Source organism: Gallus gallus, chromosome 3, assembly GCF_016699485.2.
Source record: "Gallus gallus isolate bGalGal1 chromosome 3, bGalGal1.mat.broiler.GRCg7b, whole genome shotgun sequence".
NCBI classification, from domain to species: Eukaryota; Metazoa; Chordata; class Aves; order Galliformes; family Phasianidae; genus Gallus; species Gallus gallus.
The window spans coordinates 4,035,162-4,059,141 of record NC_052534.1 but is presented as its reverse complement, the minus strand read 5'-3'; the positions used below and the strand labels follow the sequence as shown (position 1 = coordinate 4,059,141).

The window sequence follows — 23,980 nt, the reverse complement described above, 5'->3', positions numbered from 1 at the left end:
TTGGTTTTAAGGCAACCCCAGGGTTGCTTTAAACCACAGCTCTGTGCTGCTTCATCTTGTGCTTCAGAAGACCTGTCTATTCCAAAGCAGAGGCCATCCACTTCCCAAAGGGCTGCGAATTCTGATGACCATAGTAACCTTCCTGTAACAGTCACTAGTGACAGAGTATGTTTTCCCTGAGTTGGAAAAAGTATTTCACTGCTGATTTTCTTTGTTTCTACAAAACTCTCGTCCCTTTACTGAAGAGATTGGGATAAATCAGGTAAGGATTTATCAAGGAGGCACAGAGGGAGTAGCCTTAAACTCCCCAGTTTCCCACTGCAGCCTTCTGGGATGGCACTGATGCTCATGGCCTTATTTGCATTTAGTCCTGGAAGTGCCCAGCCTTTGGGATGCCTGCTCAGCCTGCTCTTTTGCAGCAGGCATATCAGAGGCCCATCATATTAGCTCAAAATTGCATCAGGCCACACATCTGCCATGCTACAGTGTTTCATGACATAGACACAAAAAAACTCCTCTCTGCTCATTAGATCAAACATTTTCTACAGCTGTTCAAAATCAAAAGGAAATCTCTGATTTTTGTATTCTGAGTCAGTAAACAGTATTGAAACGCCAACTGGCAGAAGATCCAAAGATTCAAAATCTTAATTCCCACAGTGTTAAAACAGATTAGATTATTATTGTGTTTTGCACATCTGTCAGTCGCTTCAGTCGTGTTATGTTAGAAAACAGTTGGTTACAACTAATACTAAATAGAATGCTAAATATTGTATGAAGTGCTGCTGGCCTTTAAGGTGCCTATAATTATTGGTGGAGTAGAAAACTGTAGATAATGAAATAATTTTTAATGATATCTTCATAAATAAACAATTTGTAAACTTGTTTGCTTTCTCACCATCTGGGAGCATTCTGTTATCCATCTGCTTCATGTAATTATCAATAAAAGGGATATAATTAACAAGAATAACTGATCCACAACGAAGAACAAAAATGTCACACATCTGTCAAATTATTGTTTCTGCCCTTTCATTATTATTCACGCTGTTGGAGTTATTATATATATTTTTGTGTCGTGGTCATATTCAAGATGTCAGTTTACATTGTATGGTTCAAAACTGGCTTTTCTGCTATTGCTCATGAAAAGAAGGCTGAGCAATTAAAGTTTAGTGTAAGGCCATGCAACGCTGTATTTAAAGAAAAAGAAAAAAAACAACACAAAGCCTGTCTCAAGTAATTTTGTTCTTCTGAAGTCATGCTACAGGTGCATTAGAGGAAATGTCTGAACTGGGACAAGAGGAAGTGAGCAAAGGAGGGACGGGCGAAAACCCGGAGTGAGATGCTAAACTCAGTCTCAAGTTGGCAGAGCTAGTCTAATTTACACTTGTTCAAGAGCTGAGCATTGCCAGGATGGCCAGGCAGTTGTCCAGGACATGGCAGAGGGGAATATTGCTAGGTGCTTCCTCCTACCACAGAAGTAGTACTTCTGTACATGCCTTCTCTCCAACGTTATTCAGTCATAAAAGTTGAATTACTAAGAGTAGCTAAGAAAAGCTATAGGTGCTGTTTTACTTCAGACCTGCCTGCTCTGCCCCAGAATGTATTCTGACTTTGTTGAAAATCTGTAGTAATAGGAGGTTTCATTCTGGCTCAGTTTATTCTATTGGATTGAAGTGAGGCAATGGAATATTTGAAAAGTAGCTAAAACATGGGCGGTTTTTGGTGTTCCATTTTCTGTTTTGTTTTCTGACCATAACTCTCTATTATGACAGTGGAGGATGACTGTAACAAAAAAAGCATAAAGTAGAATGGGCAACAGAATTCCCTGCTTTTTAAATATAAAGGCTGATGTATCAAAGTAAAAACAGAAGCATTCCTACGTGTTACAATTTGTATATGAACACATTGGTATTATAAACAAAGGCTTGGCATGTAGTTTTCATTTAACCAGTAAAGTATTATCAATTTTTAAAGACGTAACTGTTGCTTAAGATGCTATTGTGCCTGAGTAATGAATTTTTAATGCTTTTGTAGTATGTGCATGGATTAAAATCCATTATTTATTGTACCTCCACTTGCTTGGTGAAGGTGATGATTTTATAGCACCAGTAGTCATGCAAACACAGTCATTCTGAACTGATGGCTGATAATAAATTTCCTTACTGTAAATGTCAGTGGGTTTTGTGTGTTGCTGCCATTACATCTTGTTTGGAAGGCTGAATATTACACAGTTATGGGAGGCACCAGATGGCATCATTAACAGGAATGCTCCGAATGTTTACCACTTATGTGCATGTGTGAAATTAAAAGTAAGATGACCTATCTTTATTTTGAAAGCATGATGTCAGTGCCATACAGGTGTTAATGACATTTGCAGCAAACTGAAACAGTCATTTCTGCTTAAAAACGTCAGACTTGTTTTAAAGCATTTTCAAAGCATTTCCAAAGAAAGACCTTGGAAGTGGTATGATTTCAGCCTGCAAGGAGAGAGTGGATGCTTTTTTCCAAAGAAAGGCAATGCTGATTATTAAAGTGAAGTAGTGACAGCAGCTGCAGTCACCAAAATGACTACTATGGTAGGCTGAGATCAATCTCCCCTCACACCCTCAGACTGTTTAGTAGTTGCTTTAATTATTTTTGGTATGAAGTCTGAATGATGATCCATCTCTTAAATTTTATTTTTTAAGGTTCTTAATTTTATACATTTCTTACATTCTTCAATGAATTCGGTAATTTAGGAAAGTGGTACTTTTGCTGGTATGAGCACATATGTGGAACAGGTGCAATAGACAGAGATGCTTCTTCCTTCTCCCATTCCAGAGCATACACAGTTTTGTTCTGAAATGGGTACAGGGGAAGTTGTGATGTGTCTGGCGCTGTTCTCTAGTGGTATCTGTTATCTGCAGATGTAGCATTACTTTTCTCAAGAGAAGTCCCCAGAAGGAAACCTTTCCAAGCCAGCCAGTGTAGAGAGAATTTTCCAGTTAAGCCCTGTCAGGGATGTTCAGATTCTTCACAGCACTTTCTGGGGCTGAAACAGGTGAAGCACGGCTTGCTTAAAATCAATGCCTAACAAGGTGTTCCTGTCTTTGTGGAAAAATAATCATTTCAGGTCTGGAAATGCTAGTGATATTATCAATTATCTATAATTTTGCTGTGGGACCAGGACTTGGAAGGAGCCTTCTGCTTCTGCCCTCTGGGAATACACAGTAAAGAATATGCATGGAAGTGGAAGATTGTGTGACTGGCAATGAAGGTTAGGTTGGCTCTTCAACTACTGCTCCTATGTCTTAGAAGTTTCTTCAAATAACTTGTTTAAAGGTGAGATATACCAAAATGAATGAAGTCATGTGGTTGTTGCTTTTCAACTTCTAAATTATTTGGCCCATTTTTTTTTCACATTATCTCATTAGCATTTTATGGCACTCTTAGGCTATTGAAGAAAATCTTCACCATTCAGCATCTGTCTGCTTTAAAGGAATACAATCCAGGAGCTCCTGGGTGCTCAGCTTCCGAAGCAATTTGAATTTTGTTGGTACAGTCACTAACAAATCTAAAGAACTTGCTTGGCTTGCCTGCAGTTTTGCCTGGGGCAGCTGGTACACTAAATTATTCAAATAGAGAAACTATGGCTATTCTTGCTGAGAAGGCAAGGAAGCTGTTACTGGTTACGGGTGAATTGTGTTCTCTGGGGGAAGGCATGTCATTGCAGGGAGCTGGCATTATTTATATGGCTGACATGCGGAGGAGCAGAAGTGCGCAGCCAGCATGCCAGGAAGCATGCAGGCCACAGGGAAAACACAAGGGAGAGCTTGGTTCCTCGAGTCTGCAGCCCCTGCTTCTTACCAGTGCCACAGAGCATGGCACAAAGACGCACACTAGGAAGCTGCTGATCCCTGCTGCAGCTGCCAGCGCAGTGCGAGTGCCAGAGAGGTACCCAGCGGAACGCTTTCTGTGCCAGCTTCCCTGGAGCACCTCTGCCCCTGCAAAGCAGATCCATCTCCACGCGGATGGGCATGGGTAGGCGAGGGCTCAGTGCCAGCCCCGGCCTCCTCAGCAGGGCCAGGCTGCGACCACTCACTCATAGCAGCCTGGCACCATGGCCCGCCTACAGGACGCTCCCCAGGAGCAGTTTGGCGTAGGATGGGGCCACCTGAGCCACCGCTCTCAGCAGTGCTGTCAGTTAGAAGCACTGTCTGTTGGGCTGCTGGCAGCACATGGAGCCTTTATGGATGCTGGGTTGGTGTGCGAGATGGAGGCATCTTCTAGTCAGGTGACTGAGGGATTATCGATAGCATTATCTAATAGACTTTGGGATCAGCTAACAGCACTGGTGAGCAATGTGCACAGCTTGGTCTGCCCAGTATCCATTCTAGTTGCTATTTCCAGAGTAATTCCAAGTGCTAGGATTTTTCACTCAGTGCGTTCTTTCTGTTGTGTCTCCTTGGTGCCCTTTATCCAGTGCCTGGCTGCATTTCTCTGTGATACAAGCTTGGAGCTTACTGGGGGCAGTTGTTTGCAAGGACTTCCAAAGAGCAGGACGAGGAGACTTCCAGCACAGCATCAGCAGAGTCTGGATGCTTGTTGGCAGCTCCTGTTTTCTGTTGCACCTTCAGGCACAGCTAGAGCTTTCCTTGGAGGAAACCAGTGTGGTTTCTTGATGTCATGTGAAACAGGCCTGTCTATGTAAGTTAGGAGTACAGAGTTGAAAGCCATCCAGTCCAAACTCTCCTGTATTCTGTATTTTCACACTGATGCTGAGTGTCCAGATAGATAATATCTGGAAGTTATTTCAGGCTGAAGTTCCTAGATGTTGCTCTTTGTTTTGTTTGTTTTGCTTGTTTTGTTTGTTTTTTTTTTAATCTTGTCAAAAATAATGTTTTTATTTATTGCTTGCTTCTCCCTTCCCACCCCAATCATCTTGTAGGATAGAAATAAATAGACAAAAGTGAACTGGGAATCAAGGACTGCCAGCTTTCTTAAAACATCAGATGAGCATTGACCTCTATAAAGCTGATTTCTCCATCTTAAAATCTGGGGGAAAATCACTCTGAGAGCCTGCCACGTGCTCTACCCACTTGCCAACCCACTTTATATACCTTGCTGAAGTTCCTGTGCCTTTCTACAGATCACTTTCTTCCCCTAAAGATGGGAAAGACTGAATTCTCTTTGAAAATAGCAACATTTAGAATTTAGCCAAATGCATAAAAGAACAAATGTTCTTATAAGCTGAGCAGTCATGAGAGCTTCATGCAGGTGGGAACTGTCCAGCCCTCTGTGGGCTGGGAAGACAAATGTTAATGCTGAAATAACAGAAAAAGAGAACAGTTTCTTACCATGGTAATAGTGGTTCTGAAGGGAAATTAAATATGTGTCCACGCTTGGCTTTCTTTTGCTGCTTTTTGGAGTTTGATGGGAAATCCCTGCTTTCGCGGGGAGTCCTAGGAACTGTCAGGAATGTACAGTTTGTGGTTATCCAGAAGCTGAAGATAAGCATTTTCTCATATAGAAAACTAGGGGAATAATAATACTGACTTGATTCATGAAGGCTTTTCAGATCTATGGATGAAAAATGTTGTGGAAAAGCTAAGTATTTTTACTTCCAGAAACCATTTCATGTAGCCAAGCTACTCTAAAGAAGGGTTTTTGACAAAAAATTGAAGTTATTTAGGCTGCCTTTTTTGTGGTGGTGGTGGGTTTTTTTTTTCCTATGAATCAAATGGAGCTTGAAATTAAAACAGGTCTGTTTGTTCACTTTCTTGTTTGCTTAGCACTATTGCTAATCTCAGCACCAGCCTAAGAACAGACCTGCTGATTGTTTTCACTCCTTCTGATGGTTTTTAAAGTAGCAGAGCCCAAATTATGTAGATCCTGTATGGCAATAGCTATCATTCAGATTTCTCTGAGCAAATGCTCAGTTAAAAGCATTGCAGGAGTGCATGGAATCACAGAAAACAGGGCTAGGAAGGTGCTGCTGGGGGGAGGTCTTCCTGTTCCTTCCAGAAGTAGTAAAGGATCTGCCAAGATGCCAGCTACAGAGGTGAATCAGTTCCATGTTCGTCTAGTATTGCCCTCAACTCAAAGTTAAGCCCCTCTGAGTTCAGTGGCACTTCCACATACTTTAAATTTAGCAAACACTTGATTGGTTTTGGGTGAATACGGCTCAGGCACTCCATGTGTGATAAAATCAAGTCCAAGCCTAGAACAGGTTGCCCAAGGAGATTGTGGATGCCCCATCCCTGGAGGCATTCAAGGCCAGGCTGGATGTGGCTCTGGGCAGCCTGGTCCGGTGGTTGGCGACCCTGCACATTGCAGGGGGGTTGAAACCCCATTGTGGTCCTTTTCAAGCCAGGCCATTCTATGATTCTATGAAGCCTTGACTTTATGGAGTCTTTGCATGACCAGCTACAGTGATGGCTGTAACAGCTCTCCTTGACACACTTTGAATGCTTTACTGGGATGCATTTACCAATACCCAATTCAGAACATCCCACTGCTTCTTTCTGTCAAAGCTAAAATCCTCAGTCCAACTCATTTTTCATTTTGGGATTTTTTTTCCCCAGTTTTCATCATTTCTGTTTAAACAAACATAGAATTTGATTTAAAAAACCAGTCCTATTTTAGAAACAATTGCAGTAAATACATTTAGATATCCTACAAAATGTCCCATAGTTCCAGGGCACATTGCTTAAAAACAGATCTAACAGGAGCTAGAAAACACTCTGCGTTGCTGTTTGTCCTACCAGTGTACGTTGTGAGTAAATACACAATAAATACATTCCCGGGCAGTATGCAAACAGAGTGGGTGGATCTGGGCATGCCCAATGGACGTGTGATATTCCCTCACCTGCTTTGAAAGTGAAAAGGAAAATGTGCATTCAAACGTGTTTGCTAAAACCAAACCATTATTTCATTTTTTTTTTTTCCCCAGCTGGTTACTTAGTATAGAAGGATGCACCAAATTTTAATGCTGTGCATATTGTGCTATGAGATGATGAGTGAGACATGATTTATGGTGCAGGATTTGTGTTGCCACTGGAGCATTCTGAGAAATACCGAAGTATTTTTAATAGAGGTGAAGTCTGAGGCCTTTAAGTGAATGGCAGTGGCTGTCCACGTGAACAAATATCCCCCACGGTTTAATCAGGAGAAGCTGTCTCTGTCAGCAGCTGGAATGGAAGCTGTAGGTGGGCCCTCTGCCCTGCCAGGTGGAAGCAATGTGACAGGTGGTGCGGTGGCAAAGGCTGGCAGATAGGAGAGGAGAACGGAGGAAAATAAATTTAAAACCCCTCATTTTGATAATCAACAAAAGGATTTTTCACTGAGCTACATATACCTGCTCTAACGCCGGCAGTAATTGTTTTTTTTTTGCCTTACATTAGTTAATGATTGCAGTTTTATTTAATAAATTGGACAGAAAATAAACAAGTTAGAGTTTGCTATTGACCTATCAATTATGATGTCTGATTACTCCTCTGGGGAACATATGTAGTCATTTGTCCTGACATTTTGTTAAAATAAGGTGGTATTATGGGACCAATCCACCTAATTCCTTACTCCCTGGGGCCATTTAGTGTACTTAGCTGCTAGAAAGGTGATTTCTGAAGCATGACAGCTGTTGGTGTTGGGGCCATTGTGTGGTGTACAAAAACAGTTATATTCTGCTCATATGCTGCCTTTGTATCATCGGTACAGAAGCCATTTCATAAATTAGATACAACTCTTCCCTAGGAAATGGTATTACTGCTTTATATTTCTTCGCTGGAGTACATTAAAAAGTAAAAAATAAAAGCACTGCAGTGGAAGGAGATGTTTGAACTTGGCATTGCTGTAAGGACTATTGAGTTTATCCTATTAGCGGCTGACGCTCCTGTCTAGTTATTTTGGTTGATTAGAGGCATTAGAAGAAGATTCTCCTCATGCTCTTATTACCGTTTTATTAGTTTTGTTAAAAGCCACGTTTCAGCAGAAACATCACTAACAGTTGTTCCTCCAGAAGGCACTGCTTTTTTTAGAAATTTGCTATAGATCGTTCCACTTGTTCACCGAAATCTGAAGCTGCAATGACAATCTGGGCAGCACTGCAGCTGCTCCTGCTGAGGGCTCCTTGGTGGCTGTGGGACTGCGGGCACAGAACCGAGCCTCACACATTTGCCTTCTCCATTAAGCAGCCACCATAGGCTGGTATACTTTTGAAGATATCTTCTGGAATTTTCTCGGTGGCATCCAGCCCCTGAGATGAATCTCGCTTACCACTGGATGTCATCCTTGCACTGTGTAGAACTACAGCCAGAAGAACATTTATCTGGCAGTAAAAAAAAAAAAAAATGCTGCATGACCAATGAACACATTTATTTGCTGCATCTAAAATTGTTTGCTATGTGACGACTGCAGTGTGCAAATAATTGACCCCTAATCCTTCCTTAAGGTGTGGGAAAGGGCTCTCGTGTGGTACACAGCTTTGGTAGTGGGACTGGCGAAATCTCAGCTGGAGGTCTCCATCACTGATGACGTTGTTTGGGGCTCTCAGTATGTCATGTTCTTCTTGAGAAGGTCAACGTCATTAGCGTAGCTCTAAAATAAGGTACTTGTTCTGCATCTGTTGCACTCTGTCAACTCATATATAGAGAATGTTTCCACCGTAATGGTTTAGAGGACTTAACTTTATTAACATCGTCTCTCCTACGTGTGTTTTTCAAGACAAGCTAGAACATTAAGCTCTGCTAATTATTTTGTGAATTATTAAGCATGCATATATTTCACCATTTTGGTATCCTTTGTCTCTGTTAACTTGTGTGCATGGAAAAATCACCAAGTTAGTCATGTCAGTGACCTGTAATAAGCTTTTCATGAATGCAAGGTAATGCATTACTGATAGTGTAATGATTCTTAGCAGACCTTTCCAGTTATTTTTCATGTATGTTTATGTCATCTTGAATTTTATTCATTCACTCATTCAGTTAATTAATTTATCTATTTATTTCAGCCAAGGTATTCCTTGAACCACATAAATCGAAAGCTGATAATGGAATCTAAAGTGTCTGTCAACAGTAGAATCGTGGTGGTTGGTGCATCTGATGTTGGAATCTCATTTCTGGAAACACTTGTTTTTTGGTAAGGTTTTTATTTGATTTCCTTTACTGAGAAAATACATTACCTTTATTTGAAGGTGCTTGCTTCCTCCATGTAAAAATCATCTCAGATTCTTTCTTTAGCATCAAAGATAATAATAATGAAAAGACATGCTTTGAGTCCATACTTTGAGTCCATATTCAAGTATTAACCATTAAAACTCAGAGTGTCTAATTTGCAGATGTCAAAAGACTGGTGTCTCTTAACAGGCACTGATTTTGAAAAGTGCTGTCAGGGTTCCTTGTAGATCCTCAAAATGAAGGCCAACAGAAAATGAGAATTCCACATACCTCGTGTCTTTGACCATTGTTCTTCTACGTAAATACTGTAGGCAAAGATGAAGTCCATAGCCCTTTGTATGGTGTGCAAAGCACTATTGATCTTTAAAGCTAGTTTTGCCTGTTGGAATCACAGATCACTGTCTGAATTCCTCCATTCTTCTACCTCTCTGTGGTGTTGTTTCCAGAGCTGTGTAGAAACATCCCACATGAGCTTCTGAAGTTGTCATTTCTCTGTGCTGCCTTTAAGGAGAAGGAGCATCCTTCTGATTCTGATATTGGTGTTTGGATGTGCTTGGGAACCACAGCATTGCTGTTTCTGTCTCCTTTGCCATTTTTATTGTAGAGTGAGTGTGGGAAGGGTCGAGGAGAGGACTCTCCAGCAGTCACAAACCTGCCTAGTGACCCACCAAGAGGATAGGCTGAATGCCACATTACAGAATTTTTTAGCAGTAAAACAGTCAATTAAATTGTTCTGTTTACCTTGAGTTATCTGAAGTGGAGTAAATAAACTGTATAAACTGGTTTTGAAGGGGAATAAATGTAGGCAGCTGTTTTTATACCTTCCACTCTCTAACCAGAGATAAACTGGTGGGCCAGGTCTGTTTTACGGACTCTCTGTAGTTTGGGAGGGGAGACCCTCTCTGCTATCTCACCGCTTCCCCCTCTGTCTGGGGCTCTCAGAAGGTTGGCCTGTGTGTGCGAGTGTGCAGTTCTTACTCAACTGTTCTTCTCCAAGTAGATTCAAATACGTAGTAGAAATGTCTGAAAGCATTACAAAATATGTGAACCAACCAAATCTGTCCCCCTTAGCCAGAAGCTCTCTTCCTGTAGTGAACAGGACACACAGGTAGAATGAATGCTGTGGGGAAATCCTCTCTATCTCTGATACATCTCAGCCAGAAGTTTTAATCGAACTGTATTCTAAGTAAGAGTTTGTGCAGAACATGTCCTTCTTGTACACCAGAGAGCACTTCACTCATCTTCAGCACTGCACAGTTGGAGTGTTCCTGCTTATGAGAAATTGAGTATTGCTCTGAGAATGCAAAAAGCAAGCAGTACTTAGTCAAAATCTCACCGAATTTGTGCTAACATACGGATAAGTTTAAGAAGTATTTTTTAACTTTCTCAGCAGCAGCAGTTAAAGAAAATCTCCTGATCGATGTGAAGACCTTTTAATACAATTTAGTTTGATTTACTCATAATTTTCTAATACTCTTTGCAAAGGTTACATGCACTAAAAATAGCTAGATTGAATCAATTTGTAAGCCCCTAATCCTTAAAAAGAGGAAGTGGTTTTCTCCTCATTATTCTTCATACTTAATTATTTTACATTATCAGTCACCATGGAAACACACAAATGTAATTCACTTACCTACCTAACAATTATTAGGACTAGATTTTACAAGTGTTTTCAACCTGTTTGAGACTGAATAAATATAGATTTTTCAATGGACAGAGAAATAACAATAATAACTGTCTTCTCCCTGGAGCTGTGCAGACAGCTGCCCTGGTCCCATTGTTCTGTGCCAGCAGCACCATAGCTCATGGCCAGTCTGTCTGTGGGCACCAGGCTTCTCTACCAGGGCAGAGAAGGAACTTTATAAGCCCTGCTGCAATAGAGCAGTGTGTGCTGTGAACTGCTAACGCTTCTGTAGACTGTCACTCTGGCTCCTTAGTTTGCATGGAGAGTTTGTTGAACTAGGTCCTTGCAGAGGTCATAGAATCATTAAGACTGGAAAAGACCACTGAGATCATCTAGTCAAGGTTAGAGTGCTGGCGTGGCCAAATCAGTGCTGGTTATTTCAAAGGGCAGAGCAAAAATGCTGCTAGTGAGTGTAGGGAACAACCATCTAGTAGGGGAGGATTCTTTCTAGTGCTTGGGGTACCCTGAGCCCTGGAGAATTGCCTCCGTTGTGCTTAATGTAATGCTAGGTCAGTGAAGGTGAGCTCATTAGTCATGTGTCACCATTCAAATAAATATCTCCTGCTGATTTCTTTTTTCATGAGTGTAATCGCATTCAGACATGCTATAAGCTATAGTGCTGCTTTTCTTTAGGATGCATTTGATAGAAGTTTGTATTCTAGGAATGGCTAAGTGCAGGAGGAGCACCAGGCAGTTCCTCAGCCATGAGCCTTCCCGTCTCATGTACGGCTGGCTGCCAGGAGGTACAGGTGGCAACGAGCTCAGGCTGCACCTCTGCTGCAGCTGGCGGGCACATGAGGATCTACAGCACACCGGGCAGCGGATCTGAGGCGCTAGGAGGAGGGCAGCACGTTGCATCATAAATTGCTGCAGTAATTAACTTCCCCGCGGGAGCGTGGCAAGCAGGCAAGGAATTGTAATTCCCACAATTCCTGCATGAGGCTCCTCCTGGGCAGTGCAATTATATGCTTCCCCTTTGCACAAAGCCTGGACTTAGGTCACTCTCCAGCACTAAGACAAAGCTCACACAAACTGCTGCACCATCCAGCCATTTGTGGAAGCAGTGCAAATTCTGAGTGCTGGCCAGTCCTAAAAGCAAAGTAGCAACTGAAGGAATATTCCCATTGTGAGAAAGCAGTTCAGCCCAGCGACACAGACCCTCTCTTTGCCTCTATTGTTCCCTGCCCTCCAAACTGTTGTTGCTGCCTCTCCTTTGTTGTGGATGTGGAGAGAAAGGCAGTTGAGCCCTGGAGTGAATCCAAAGGAGGGCTAGGCTGAAAACGCAGGGCTTTCTTCTTTTTTTAGTTTCCCTTGAGTGACTTGGGCTTTACAAAAACTCTACATATTTATAACAAGACTTTTTTTTATGAGACACTGCAGTAAAAACGTGGCCTTCGCTCAAGTTTGTGATGCTGAGTCAGTAGTGCTGACAAATTATCATGAGTAATGACCCTAAAAGGGAGTCTGATTTAAGACTAATGGAAGTTTTTAAAGTTACATTTTTGTTGTCCCCATGCAGATCAAGCGTATGTGTCCTGAATTTATAGGTGAAAATGCTGTCTCAAACATTCAGCTTGCAAATATTAAATGAAAATTGCATCTGAAAATGATTTAGAACTGTAAAGTCTGTTTTTGTGAATACAGAACGTCAGTATCTGTGTGTATCGGAACAGTAGGTGGGTTCCAATGAGGATTCTGAAAACACCAGTTCTTGGAGGTGAGCTTCAGCAGGAGAAATAGCAAATATAGTAAAATAGCTGACGTCAAACACTGCCAACAGCCTGAATCTGAATGACCAAGCGGAACAGATCTGTTAAACCCCCCATTCCCTACCTATCGGTTCTGAAGAATGTCAGCTACAGCACAACATTTTAATCTTTTCCTACTCCCGAGTACTGAGACACTTTAAAAAGGTTCCCAAACCAGCATCTGTAGCTAATTCTGGCTCAGGATTCACAGAGCAGCGTGCTAACTAGTGCTCTCTGACAGCAGGTGATTGAAGTTGGGCTGCAAGAATGCCAAAAGCTTGCTCACAGAACTATCTTGTCATTGGCTCTGGTGCAGTGAACCAATTAGCTTTTCATCCACCTCTTTGCATATAGCTGTGGAAGGCGTTATTGTCTTGTGATTGTAGGGAAAACCCTTTTTAATCCATGATTTTGAAAACCTTCTTAATCCAACCTCTGGTGTAAACAATGGCTTACTCTCCGAGGACATCTCAAATATACATAATGTGTTACACAGAACGGCAGTAAATGAACGGCAGCTAAGACCACAGTACTTTGTATGAAAATGTGAAGCATTTCTCTTTCAATTTGGATGCATTAAAAGTGCTTATCGTGTCAAAAAGCGAACGTGTTACGGCGGGTTTTGCCAAAGCCCTGAGTTTTTCTCTGTAAATAAAGTTAGAACCTAACGCAGTGGATCCGCGGGTTTATGTCAGATTAGCATAGAGATGGTTTTTGAAGCACAGTTCCTGACAGAACAGCTACCGCTGCCGTTATCTGGCAGCGCAGTATTATACAATATCCTGCACATCTGTCCTGCTTGGCAATAGTTAGCATAATGCTTGCTGTTTAATTAGGCTTTTTATCTTTGCATTTGTCTGAGAACATCTGAAGCCTTCCATGTTGCCTGTCACTAATTAGTTGACTAATTAAATAGTTAGTGCTTACTTGCTGATCACAGAGCTAACACGGAATGAATGGTTTAGTGATCTTCATTGTTTCATACTATCTATCTTTGCCACATGAATTGATATACACGGGCTTCCTTTTGACTGCTGTTTTTTCATACCGAGGCAAACACTGAACAATGTTGCAGTCGACCATGTGTTCGGTGTCACTGGCCCCGCATCCTTCAGATGTTGCTGCCTTTCATCATCTCTGGTGAATAGAGATCAAGTTGGGGCAGAGATGAATCCAATGGGTCATATCTTGCCTTGTTGGGCAGGCAGCGTCACAGCGAGCGGTCGGTGACTGATACAAAAACCAGGGGAGAGGATATGGGTCTACTTCCTAACAGCTATTTGACATGCTTCTGCCAAAAAGCGATGCTTGAATAGGATCAATATGTCATTGTTTTGCATTTTATATTCTTATTCTAGAGACGGTTTTCAATTTTTGATAAGATTATTTCAACTTTCCATACTTTAAGCCTGTGTAAAGACGTGTCTGAGCCCAAAACGTTCTTTCACTCTTCCAATTTTGCAATATTTGCAGATTTTATGTTGTTAATATTCGCATGTGAATATTCATAACTTCCTTTTGTATGTTAAAACTGATCTTGGGAATAGTGGTTTTCTCATAAAAGGGATGCTTCAGAATTGCCGTGAGCCGGAAGAATTTTTATGCAGTTCTATTTACTGGGCCCTGCCTGGTGACTGAGTGTGACATGAGTGTGGCTGTGTCACCAGCTCTGTGTGGAGCCTGGTAACCTGACTACCTGGAGCAGCTCTGGCAGCTCTCTCATCAGTGCACTCAAAGCAAATAAAGAAGCCTTGCGTGTGCAAACACTGCATTCACATTTCTCAGCTATTTGCTGTTGATCGGGATGATGTACTTTCTGTTCTGCTCGTATTCTTGTTTACGGTTTCAAAGTTTGTTTCCCAGGGTTGTTGCAGACATGGAACTACCCAAACTTTCAGGTTGGCTGTTAGGAGCAATTCCTTCTCTTAAAGACTGGTGAGGCAGTGGCACAGCTGCCCAGGGAGTGATGGGGTCACCGTCCCTTCAGGTGTTTGGGAACCATGGAGATGTGGCACTGAGGGCCGTGGTTAATGGGCACAGTGGGGTGGGCTGGGGTTGGACTGGGTGATCTCAATGGTCTTTTCCAGCCTTAATGATTCTGTTAAACTGGTGGGGGACTGGTTTCCTTAGGTGGAGCTCTACAGTGCTGTAGCTTGTTCACTTCCAGTCCCCAAGCACTGTGCTGTTTCTGTGTGAACTGTAGCTCATCTCACTGTGCTGTTCATTTCCCTGTGAGCTGGTAACGTATCTGCATTAACTGAGCACAATATTGGATTGTTGTGTGCTACAGGGCGCAGGTCATTTGGGAAGGATCTGCTGGAGAAGCATCACACTGCCCTGCTAGAGACGGGCACTCCACGGCTGTGTCTCTCTGAGCTGGTTTTGCTGGGGCTGCCATCTCAGAGAGGCAGCTGTGCTCACCAGGCTGCCAGGAGGCCTGGAGGTGCTGCAGGGCCCAGGTCCACAGCTGCTACATGCAGATGTTGGAGACCCAAATCCTTCCCACACTGCCAGCTTTCTGTCAACAGAATGCGGTGCTTTTTATGAGCTGCTTCTCTTTCTGCATGTTCTTGCTGCCAGGAGGAGAAACATTGGTGCAGATCTCAAGCCTGTCAAATTCAAGGGGCATCTCTCTTTTGACATACTTGAGCATGTATGTCAAAACTTTGGAGCGAACTATGTAGGTCGCTCCAAAAGTAATGCCGTGTATTTACTTCCACGAAAACTATGAGATACAAAGAGCACAATGATAACAAATGATAGAACAAATTCTCAGCTACAAAACACTACTTTTCAACATAGTCACCACCATTAAAAATGGGAGACATTATTTTTGGAGCAGCTCTTGTAGCTGAAGGCAGCATTGCCAAATCTGCACTTAGCAATAGCACCGAGTTAAAATGTTAATCACCTTGGCAATTACATGGACTAACGTGGGATAAGTACAAGCTACACAGATAAAAACAACTTAATTTTGACTTTAATTATTGTCCAGTAATATTAAAAATGTTCTATTAACGAGTTGGAATTTGTTCTATAGGTGATCTGCTGAAATATTCATACAGGAGTAGAAGAACAGCAACGCCTTAGACATACCATAGTTTTACATCCCATTTTATGGTATTGCTGTGGACAATGGTGTTGATGTCTCACCTGGATATATTTAAATAGCTAGAGACTGTAACTACCAGGGCCATTTTCTATCTAGAAAGACAATTGCCTTGTTTTATGCTTTGAACAGGACGAAATGCTGAAACATTTAAGGAATGAAAATTGATTATTTTTTTTTTTTAGGAAATTCTCTAGCAGATGTAGTGGTTAGTGGTGCTTGTACTTGGCCAAATTCAAAACCAGTGTGTATTTGGGATGATGGTACTAATCATGTAAACTTTGTAGCTGAGGATGTTCCTGCATAGGTATATGCATGTGTCTGATTCAGGTATGCATCTTATATGGGACAAGGAAAAAGCTCTTCAGATTCTTCTGTTCTGCCATATAACAATTCATAGTATTGGGGCTTTGCCATCCTTTATTTAATAAACAACATCCTGGAAACACAACACATGTTGTGTGAATGATTGTTTTCTAGAGGGCTTACTAAAAAAATCAGTAGTTGGAGGTTCTGACCAGTCTTCATCTAGCTTTTGCTTGCTGTAAAAATGCAATTTGTGCAGTAAATATGTAAGTAATCAAGTGCCCACCACTCAGTGTTGAATGTTATGTGTTTTAGTTGGCGTGCATATTCCAAGTCTGGTGTACTCCTTGCAAGTGCTGACAAGATGCTGTCAGTGAGAGAAGAGTTTAACAAGAAGTGGTTAAAGGATGGAGCAGAGCTCAGCAGTAGAATTGCAAGGGTCAGTCTGGGTTGAGAAGCAAAGTATGGGAAAGAATTAGTCTAACAAAAGGAAAAAGACTCAACTGAATTACAGTTGAGAGCCACAATCGGTAGAGAAGATTGGTGCAAAAAAGAACAGGAAAAGCTGAGCTGACACAGGTGAGGAAAGCAAAAACACTGCTGGAGAGGTGAGAGGTGGTTAGGAGGATAAAAGCAGGGACAGGAAAAGGGTGGCTGGGTTGCTTCGGAGAATGAGTTGTGGTATGGATGGGAGTTGGAAAGAAGAAAGTGGAAAAAGGCATGTTTGGTAACATTCAGGGAGAAATGAGGATGAGGATCTGACTTAGAGGTACCTAACAATGAGAAAGGAATCAAAGAATTGAAATGCAGCAGAGTTGTGCATGTTTTTAAGCGTATTGCCTAGGAAGGAGGCCAGCACAGAGAGGATAAGGAATGCAGGTATTAAAGTTACAAAACTGGGGGGAATCTAGGAATAACCATTCAGAGGGGGAATGATTAAGGGAAAAAAAAAAAAAAAAAGAAGACTGGTTCATCTACCCTAGCAGGGGAATGCAAAATTTAACTGAAGAACAGTTTTTGAGACAGGATGTTGAAGAAGGGTAATCACCCCTTGTGAGAGATGGCACATGAGCCAGGGTCAGAGCAGCAATGCAGGTTTAGCGAAAGCAAAGAAAGCAAAGCAGAAAGTATTTACTGAACAGAAGGATGTAAAGTGGCAATCCCAGGGGCAGCAGAAGCATTACAGTATAAGCCTTCAATGTGAAGGAAAAAACACCCACCTCTGTTTAAGCTCATGATTGACATCCTTATGCAGTTCAGGTGGATAAATATTGGAATTTGGACCAGAAGTTAGAGAAAATTCTCACTCTGGAAAAGAGAGCATCTAACAGGCATAGGAGGGGCAAAATTGTGTTTGTCTTCAAGATGATATTTGTAGATTTTATGGGAAGTGTTTTGGCCTTGTGATAGTGAGCATTGGACTCCAAAAATAAGGAGGTGCTTCATATCCTGGTGGAATCAATCAGTTTACAGGGAGAGACCTGATGAGGGAAGGAGCCAGCTGGGGAGAGAAGTGCTCTCAGTGTCATTGGAGGGTGTTGCTCATGGGTCATAGTAAAAATAATTTGGCTTTTTAAAGGGTTTCTTGCAACAGATGTAAGAAGTGGTGGTTGTGGCTTTCACAGCCTGGTCTTACAGGCTTCCCTTTGCAATACCGACTCTTACACAATCAATCATCAGTAAAGCTGAAAAATTAAGTCTGTGCGTGATTGAAAAGCACTGCTCCATCCAAATCTAGCTGTTGTTTTGGTTTTTGTTTTTTTTTAAGGAGAATGTTGTTTTGATATCAGGAGGTTGTAATTGGGACATGACAAAACATTTTGTTGAAGTGTCGTTAGGAAAGAAGAACTTTTTTTAATAAATAAATTTCATCTTGAAATATTTCATAAATTCATGCAATATTCCTCTTTATCTCTGCTTTAAATAATTTAAAGACTATTTTCTGAAACTGAAGTGGATAGTGTATTTCCAGTGTTGTGGTCCATCCTGGAATTGAAGCAGGCCTGTTCTGGGAAGAAAAAGTTGGGGATTTTCCTACTGCAGCAATCAACTGACTTATCTTTCCCCCTTTGCAAAAATGTTGATCGCATTAAATGTGAGCTAATGGCAGTGGGATTCACTGCTTTATTTTTACCAGTGCTCTTCTTGACACGTCTGCCACCGGCCTTTGGAGGAGGACTTATCACAAGCACAGCTTATAGGGAAACAAAAGTGTGGAAAGCCACTTTCTGGACTCTTGCATTGAAAGGTGTCCCAGTAAGAACCCTTCTTTCATTCAGTAAATTCATTCACAATCTTAACATTTTTTCCTAGGGCTGATCCAACGGAGAACGGGCTTATCTTTGTTTACTTGTAATTAAAGAGGGATAACTTATAGATGGACATCTGTTGGGCAGCAGTTAAGCTAAAACCACGTTCTGAGGTTTGTAATTGGTTCTTGAGAACAGAGGCTTTCGGCAATTGTTGCTGCAAACAGTAACCCCTTTCTGCTCCTGACTTTCTCACTAAAAGCTGAACAACCAAGTAGTGTGATGTCGGCTGCAGAGCATTCATAATACTAGGATGGCATCATGTAGCACCACACAGGGAGACTCTTCTGCCGTGTTGTTCTCATGTACCTTCCTAGTTGATTTTGTGCTGATTCTTGCTTGTCTGAGCCTGAAGAGTGAAAGTAGAAAGGGAGAGACTGCTTTAGTTCTGCCTGAGAAAGCAGTGTGGAAACACATTACTTGTAAAAGTTACTCGTAAAGGAAGTATGCATGAGCATGGGATATTTTTTGCATTAAGCTGACATTTTTTGTTTGTAGTCTTGCAAAATGTGTTAGCAAATCATTTTGTTTTGGAGATGTCTGCTCTCCGAGTCACATCCTGATTACTTTGTTCTTGAAACATTTGGGGTGCTGATCTTCCCTTACAAGTAAACAAAACCTAACTTGGATAAAGTGTGGTGTTATTTGGGTCAAGGAGAGGTACTGCCTTCTAGGGTGAGATGTGTAGCTGGGCACCTTGAGTTTCTGTGCCCTGAACATGAAGCATTGCCTTTGGGTTTAGCATCACCTCCCATTTGGGGTTCCTCCTTCCCCCTAAAATTCAAATGGCTCATTTCTGGTTGCAGAGCAAAATGGGAAAACTTCTCTGATTCAAAGTTTTGCTCATGCAAGAATTACTTAGATTACCTAATTATCTAAGAACCTAATTACTCGTAGTGCTGAAAACAGGTGATTTTTTGTTATTTTTAGAGTTGTTTAGAGGTGCAGTATGAAGTTCTCTGCTGCAGGGAAGTTGAGGTTATAGTGTAAGTATGACTGATTATTTGCAATAATGAGGAGGTTAATGAAAGCAGTTAATTACTTAATTTGTTCAGGCAGTTTTTAACCACTCAAACCTTTGCTGTTGCACCACGCACTCAAAAAGAAAGAAAACCCAGCAGGTAAAAAAAAAAAAACAAACTAGGCAGGAATATTGGAACCAATGTGCAAATGGTGGTGGATCCATATATAAATGATACATATATCAATTTAGTATAAAACTTCTTGTTAGTTTCTTCCTTTGGTTGTGCTCAATATGACAGGATTTTATTTCAATGCGATTTTATTTCAAGGACGAGGGTGTTTAGACTTGCTTTTGTAGCCATCCTCTAGAACTGTGCAATGAAACTCAATACCTTTTACTTATTTCCCTAGATACTCTAATCCCTCCCTGCTTTACCAGTATCTTTGAGCTGCTCTTCCCTTTGTATCCACAGCAACATGAATCCCTGCTGGAACTGCTTACTTTGAAAATGCAGGTGCAGTTGTTTAATGTTTCATTGGCTCAGGCTCTTCTCTTGAAGACTTTTTCACCAAATGGGAATGTGTGCTTTTACCATACTTCGTATCAATAGATAAGTTAGAGGCATGTAAGACATTTTTCTTTACATGCACTACCCATTTCTTAGAGCCTATGTTGTTTCATATTATTAAGAGCTTTTAGACAGCAGTAGGGAACCAACAGCCATCATAAGTAAACCATCCTTTTGTTGGCCTAGAAATAGTGGTGGGTGATGTGGAGTATGGTAAGGTGCCCAGCAGACACTGACAACATGCTCAGCACTGTTACCTCCCCTCTATGTGCCAGTAGTAACCATTGCTAAGCACCTACAGCTTGCCTGTGTTTTTTAGGCTCGCATTTAAGTGCTTGTATACAGGAAGCCTAACCTGAGGCAGACCTACTGCAGTTCTCAATTCAACCTTTGTCGTATATGAGGCTAGTTTTTGCTTCTGTTTTCACACTTAAGGTTGCTGATAATTTTCACCAATGCCAATCTGTTTAAAACCCAACAAATTTTGATCTCAGCTGATGAGGAATTTTACCTTCCTGTTGGCAAACATGACCATTACTTGCATGAAGTTGACAGAGATGGTGATCTATTACCTGACGGGTTTTTTTGAAGGCTTTGGCTGGTGAGGCAGTGGCATGGGTTGCCCAGAGAGGTGGTGGTGCCCCATCCCTGCAGACAGCCAAGGTCAGGCTGGACGGGACTGTGAGCACTGATGGAGCTGTGGGTATCCCTGTGCACTGCAGGGGGTTGGAATGGATGGCCTTTAGGGGTCACTTCCAACTCAAATGATTCTTTGATTGTATGATTCTAAAGTTGTCACGTTTTCAGAATATCACGAGCATCTAATCCTACATTTCAGTCCTTCAGGCTGAAGGTGGCGATTGAAGCTCTCATCCAGTAAGTTTTAGAACTGCTAATTCTGCAGGAATGTCTTCCCACTGTGAAGTCTTTCATTCCTGTGCAGATGCAACAAGTTGATAGCCCGAGAGCACGCTGAGGAAAAGCATCCTCCCGCGGCCATCAGCAGCACTGTGGGGTGATGAACTGCCGTGTGCATCAGAGTTCCTTGCTCTGGCAAATGTTGCAGGTAGCCCAAATATTGGGGGAGGACTGTCTCCGTATGATGTAAAGGCTTTGATGTTCATCTTTTTGTGGAATTCACTTGAAAAAATCAGTTTGGCTTCCACCTTCTGCTCACAAGCTTGCTGCCATCTGAACTTTTCCACTCTGCTTGCCTCTGACCTCCACTTCTGCTCAGACAACACCTTGCCTTGATTTCTTCTTTCCAGAAGAAATGTTGTTTGTGCCATCCACAGTGTGAACTACAGTGAGATTAGTGGCCACGGAGCTGCTTGACCATGTGCCCTGGTCCACATAGACATGCTTGTGGAGGATCTGCAATCCAGTGCCACAGGGCCAGTGACAAAGCCAGGATCACAGAGCACTCTGAGCTGAGAGGGACCTGCAGAGATCATCCAACTCCTGGCTCCACACAGAACCACCCCAAATTCAAACACTGTGCTGTTTGCGTTGTCCAAATGCTTCTTGACATGCAGCAAGCTTGGTTCTGCAGCTCTTTGTGGATCACTTCTGGTGATTCCAAGCTGCGATCCTGGTCCCAGAAGGGCAAAGTGCCTGGACTTGGAGCACAGGCAGCATCAGATACCAGCTTTGGGTTCTTCTGTTCAGCTTCTGACATCAGCACACCCTTTTGATAGCTTTAATCCAATTTTCTCTGTGTCTTGATTCTTTTCAGTGTAAATGAGGAATCAGATATTACTCATGTCATCACAGTATTCTAATGAGTTGCTAATCAACATTTTGATGCCTTCAGAATTTAGTTCTAGTTTCCCATTCGTTAATGTTTGGGGCATATGGGAATGCTGTGGGAGTGCCGGGACAGCAGTAAATAGTTAGTAAATTATACAGAGGGAAAGCTCAGAATTAAAGCCTCACACTTGATGGGGAAGAACTGACCAAACACCAAATGACCGTGGAAATAATGGATGACTGCATATGGACTAGATAAAGGTAGAGCTTCTGGAGAAGAAAATAGTGTGTGATCAGATCAGTAAAGTACATCACAGTGCAGTCATGCAAAAGAGGTACACTACTGTTGCCTGGAACCTCTTATTCTACCATTTTTCTGATGCTCGCTTGCAACATTTTCATTGTAAATGCTGTTTACATAGTTGAAACTTAATGTTATTATAGCAGGTGGATTTGGAGACCTGTTGGCAAGAGGGCATGCAGTGTATAGAGAAACAGTTTCAGCTCTGAGCTGGAAAGAACCTTCAGTGATAGAAGAATGCCTGGGATGTTTGTGCACTGTTACAGCCCTTTTCCTCATGATTCCATGTAAACTAAATACCAGGCAGTCACACTATTTTGGTGTGTACAGTGTAATGCATTTGCTAGCATTTGCAACCAACTAGAAGTGTTCCATGAGTGCAAATGGCATGCTGCACACTTTAAATTCAGCTCAACGTAAACTTCTGTTTACGTTAAGACCACTTTGGATCACGCAGCCAACATAATGTGGCCATAAATGAAGAGCAAATTCTATTTACACCCACCTCTGCAGAGTGACCTTAATTTAAATGAGAATCAGGCCCATAATCTGTATAAATATATGCACTCTGTTACATTAAGGTTATTTATTACATTGCACTTGGCCTGAGTATGCATGGAGATTTACCATAGATAATCCATAATCCAGAATTAAACTATTAATATGCATTTTGAGAGTGGCAGCCATAACCTCAAAATTCCTTGGTTTAAGGATGACCTTTAACTTTGTTTGAATATATTTTTTAAGTGTATGAATAACAAATTAACATCGGTTGATAAAAAACATTCTGATTCCTTTGTACCATTTGCATCGATCCATAGTTAACTTACACAAAGCCTTGAAGATTAGAAGGCTTAATCACTCATAATATTTATTTGTTTTTAAATGTCAGATCACATTTAGTTCAACATACTGTCAGTCTTGCTCCCACCCCCCCACCCTCTGGTGTTAATGAAACTATGGTGGGGATTCTTGTTTGGCTGTCCAAAGACGTGTGAATGTTAGCCAAGTGGCAAAGCACTTTGTACCTGGCCTGTGTAAAGAAGTTACTTTCTGTATCCTCCTAAAGGATTAAATTAACGTCTCGTAGCACATACTCAATAAATGACATAAAAATGATCACGGCACAGACTTTCTTACCAGATGTCTGAGTAACTGCAGGTTTGCATCATGACTTTTATGGGGTTTTTAAGTGCTTCTTGCCTGGACTTCTGCAGGGTTCCAAAGCATTTCCTATTAAGCAAAACGTTTGGAATTAGTGATGCTCACCAGCAATAGATCTCATTTTTCTTTATTGAAAGTTTAGTTTACCCATCGCCTATTTTCCTTGGGTTCAGGTGTGAGGTGAAGAGCAAGGGGCTTCCTGAGCAGGTGTGTTTAGAGGGAAGGCAGAGGAAAATGGAAGTGGCAAGGGCCCTATTCTTGTCCTGTACGAGTCAGTAAAGCTGATGAGGAGGGACAGAAGTCTGCAGGCAGTCAGGAACAACCCAGTTATCTCAGAGTGGCATTCAGCTGTATCTATTTGAAAGTTTGGGTGCTCAACAGAAGTGAGGCTGTTGAGGCAGATCATAGTCTTCTTTTCCAACCTTTATGATTCTATGATTCAAAAATGTTGTTTCTGCATCATCTGGGACCACTGAGGACACTTAAATAGCATCACAGAATCACAGCCCCTTCCCTACAGCCTCATGGCACAGCATCAGACACCGTGCACCACAGCATGGTTAACACTGTGGTTGTTGACAAGGCTTTTCCTACTTGTTCCCTAACAAAACGTGTGCAAGGAGGGACACGATTTGAGTCAGTCTGGTATGTTTTGTTTCTGGGACACCATATTCTGGCATTTGAGCACAGACTTGGTGGTCTTGCAATAACTACTGTAGTCAGGGAAGTTTAGTCCTGCATAAGGTCTTAGAAGAGAGTTTGTTAGTTACATGAAATAATTTAAATACGTGTGTCAGGACTGAGACAACGTTGTGCTACACCTCAGATAAAGCCACAAGGATGGATGGGGAGAATCAGTTATCTGTCAACACTGCTATATGTTAAAGTGCAATCGTGTTACAGCTGTACCAAGCAGAACCCTCAGCAAA

At 41.8% G+C, this 23,980-nt stretch overlaps 1 protein-coding gene across 1 annotated transcript in view; it reads left to right on the top strand.

Moving 5' to 3' along the window:
- CFAP61 (cilia and flagella associated protein 61) overlaps positions 1 to 23,980 on the top strand; it is a 91,574-nt gene that overhangs the window by 42,066 nt on the left and 25,528 nt on the right. Inside the window, exon 17 of the mRNA XM_046939341.1 lies at positions 8,984 to 9,111. Coding sequence (XP_046795297.1) covers positions 8,984 to 9,111 — 128 coding nt within the window. The remainder of the gene's footprint in view (positions 1 to 8,983; positions 9,112 to 23,980) is intronic.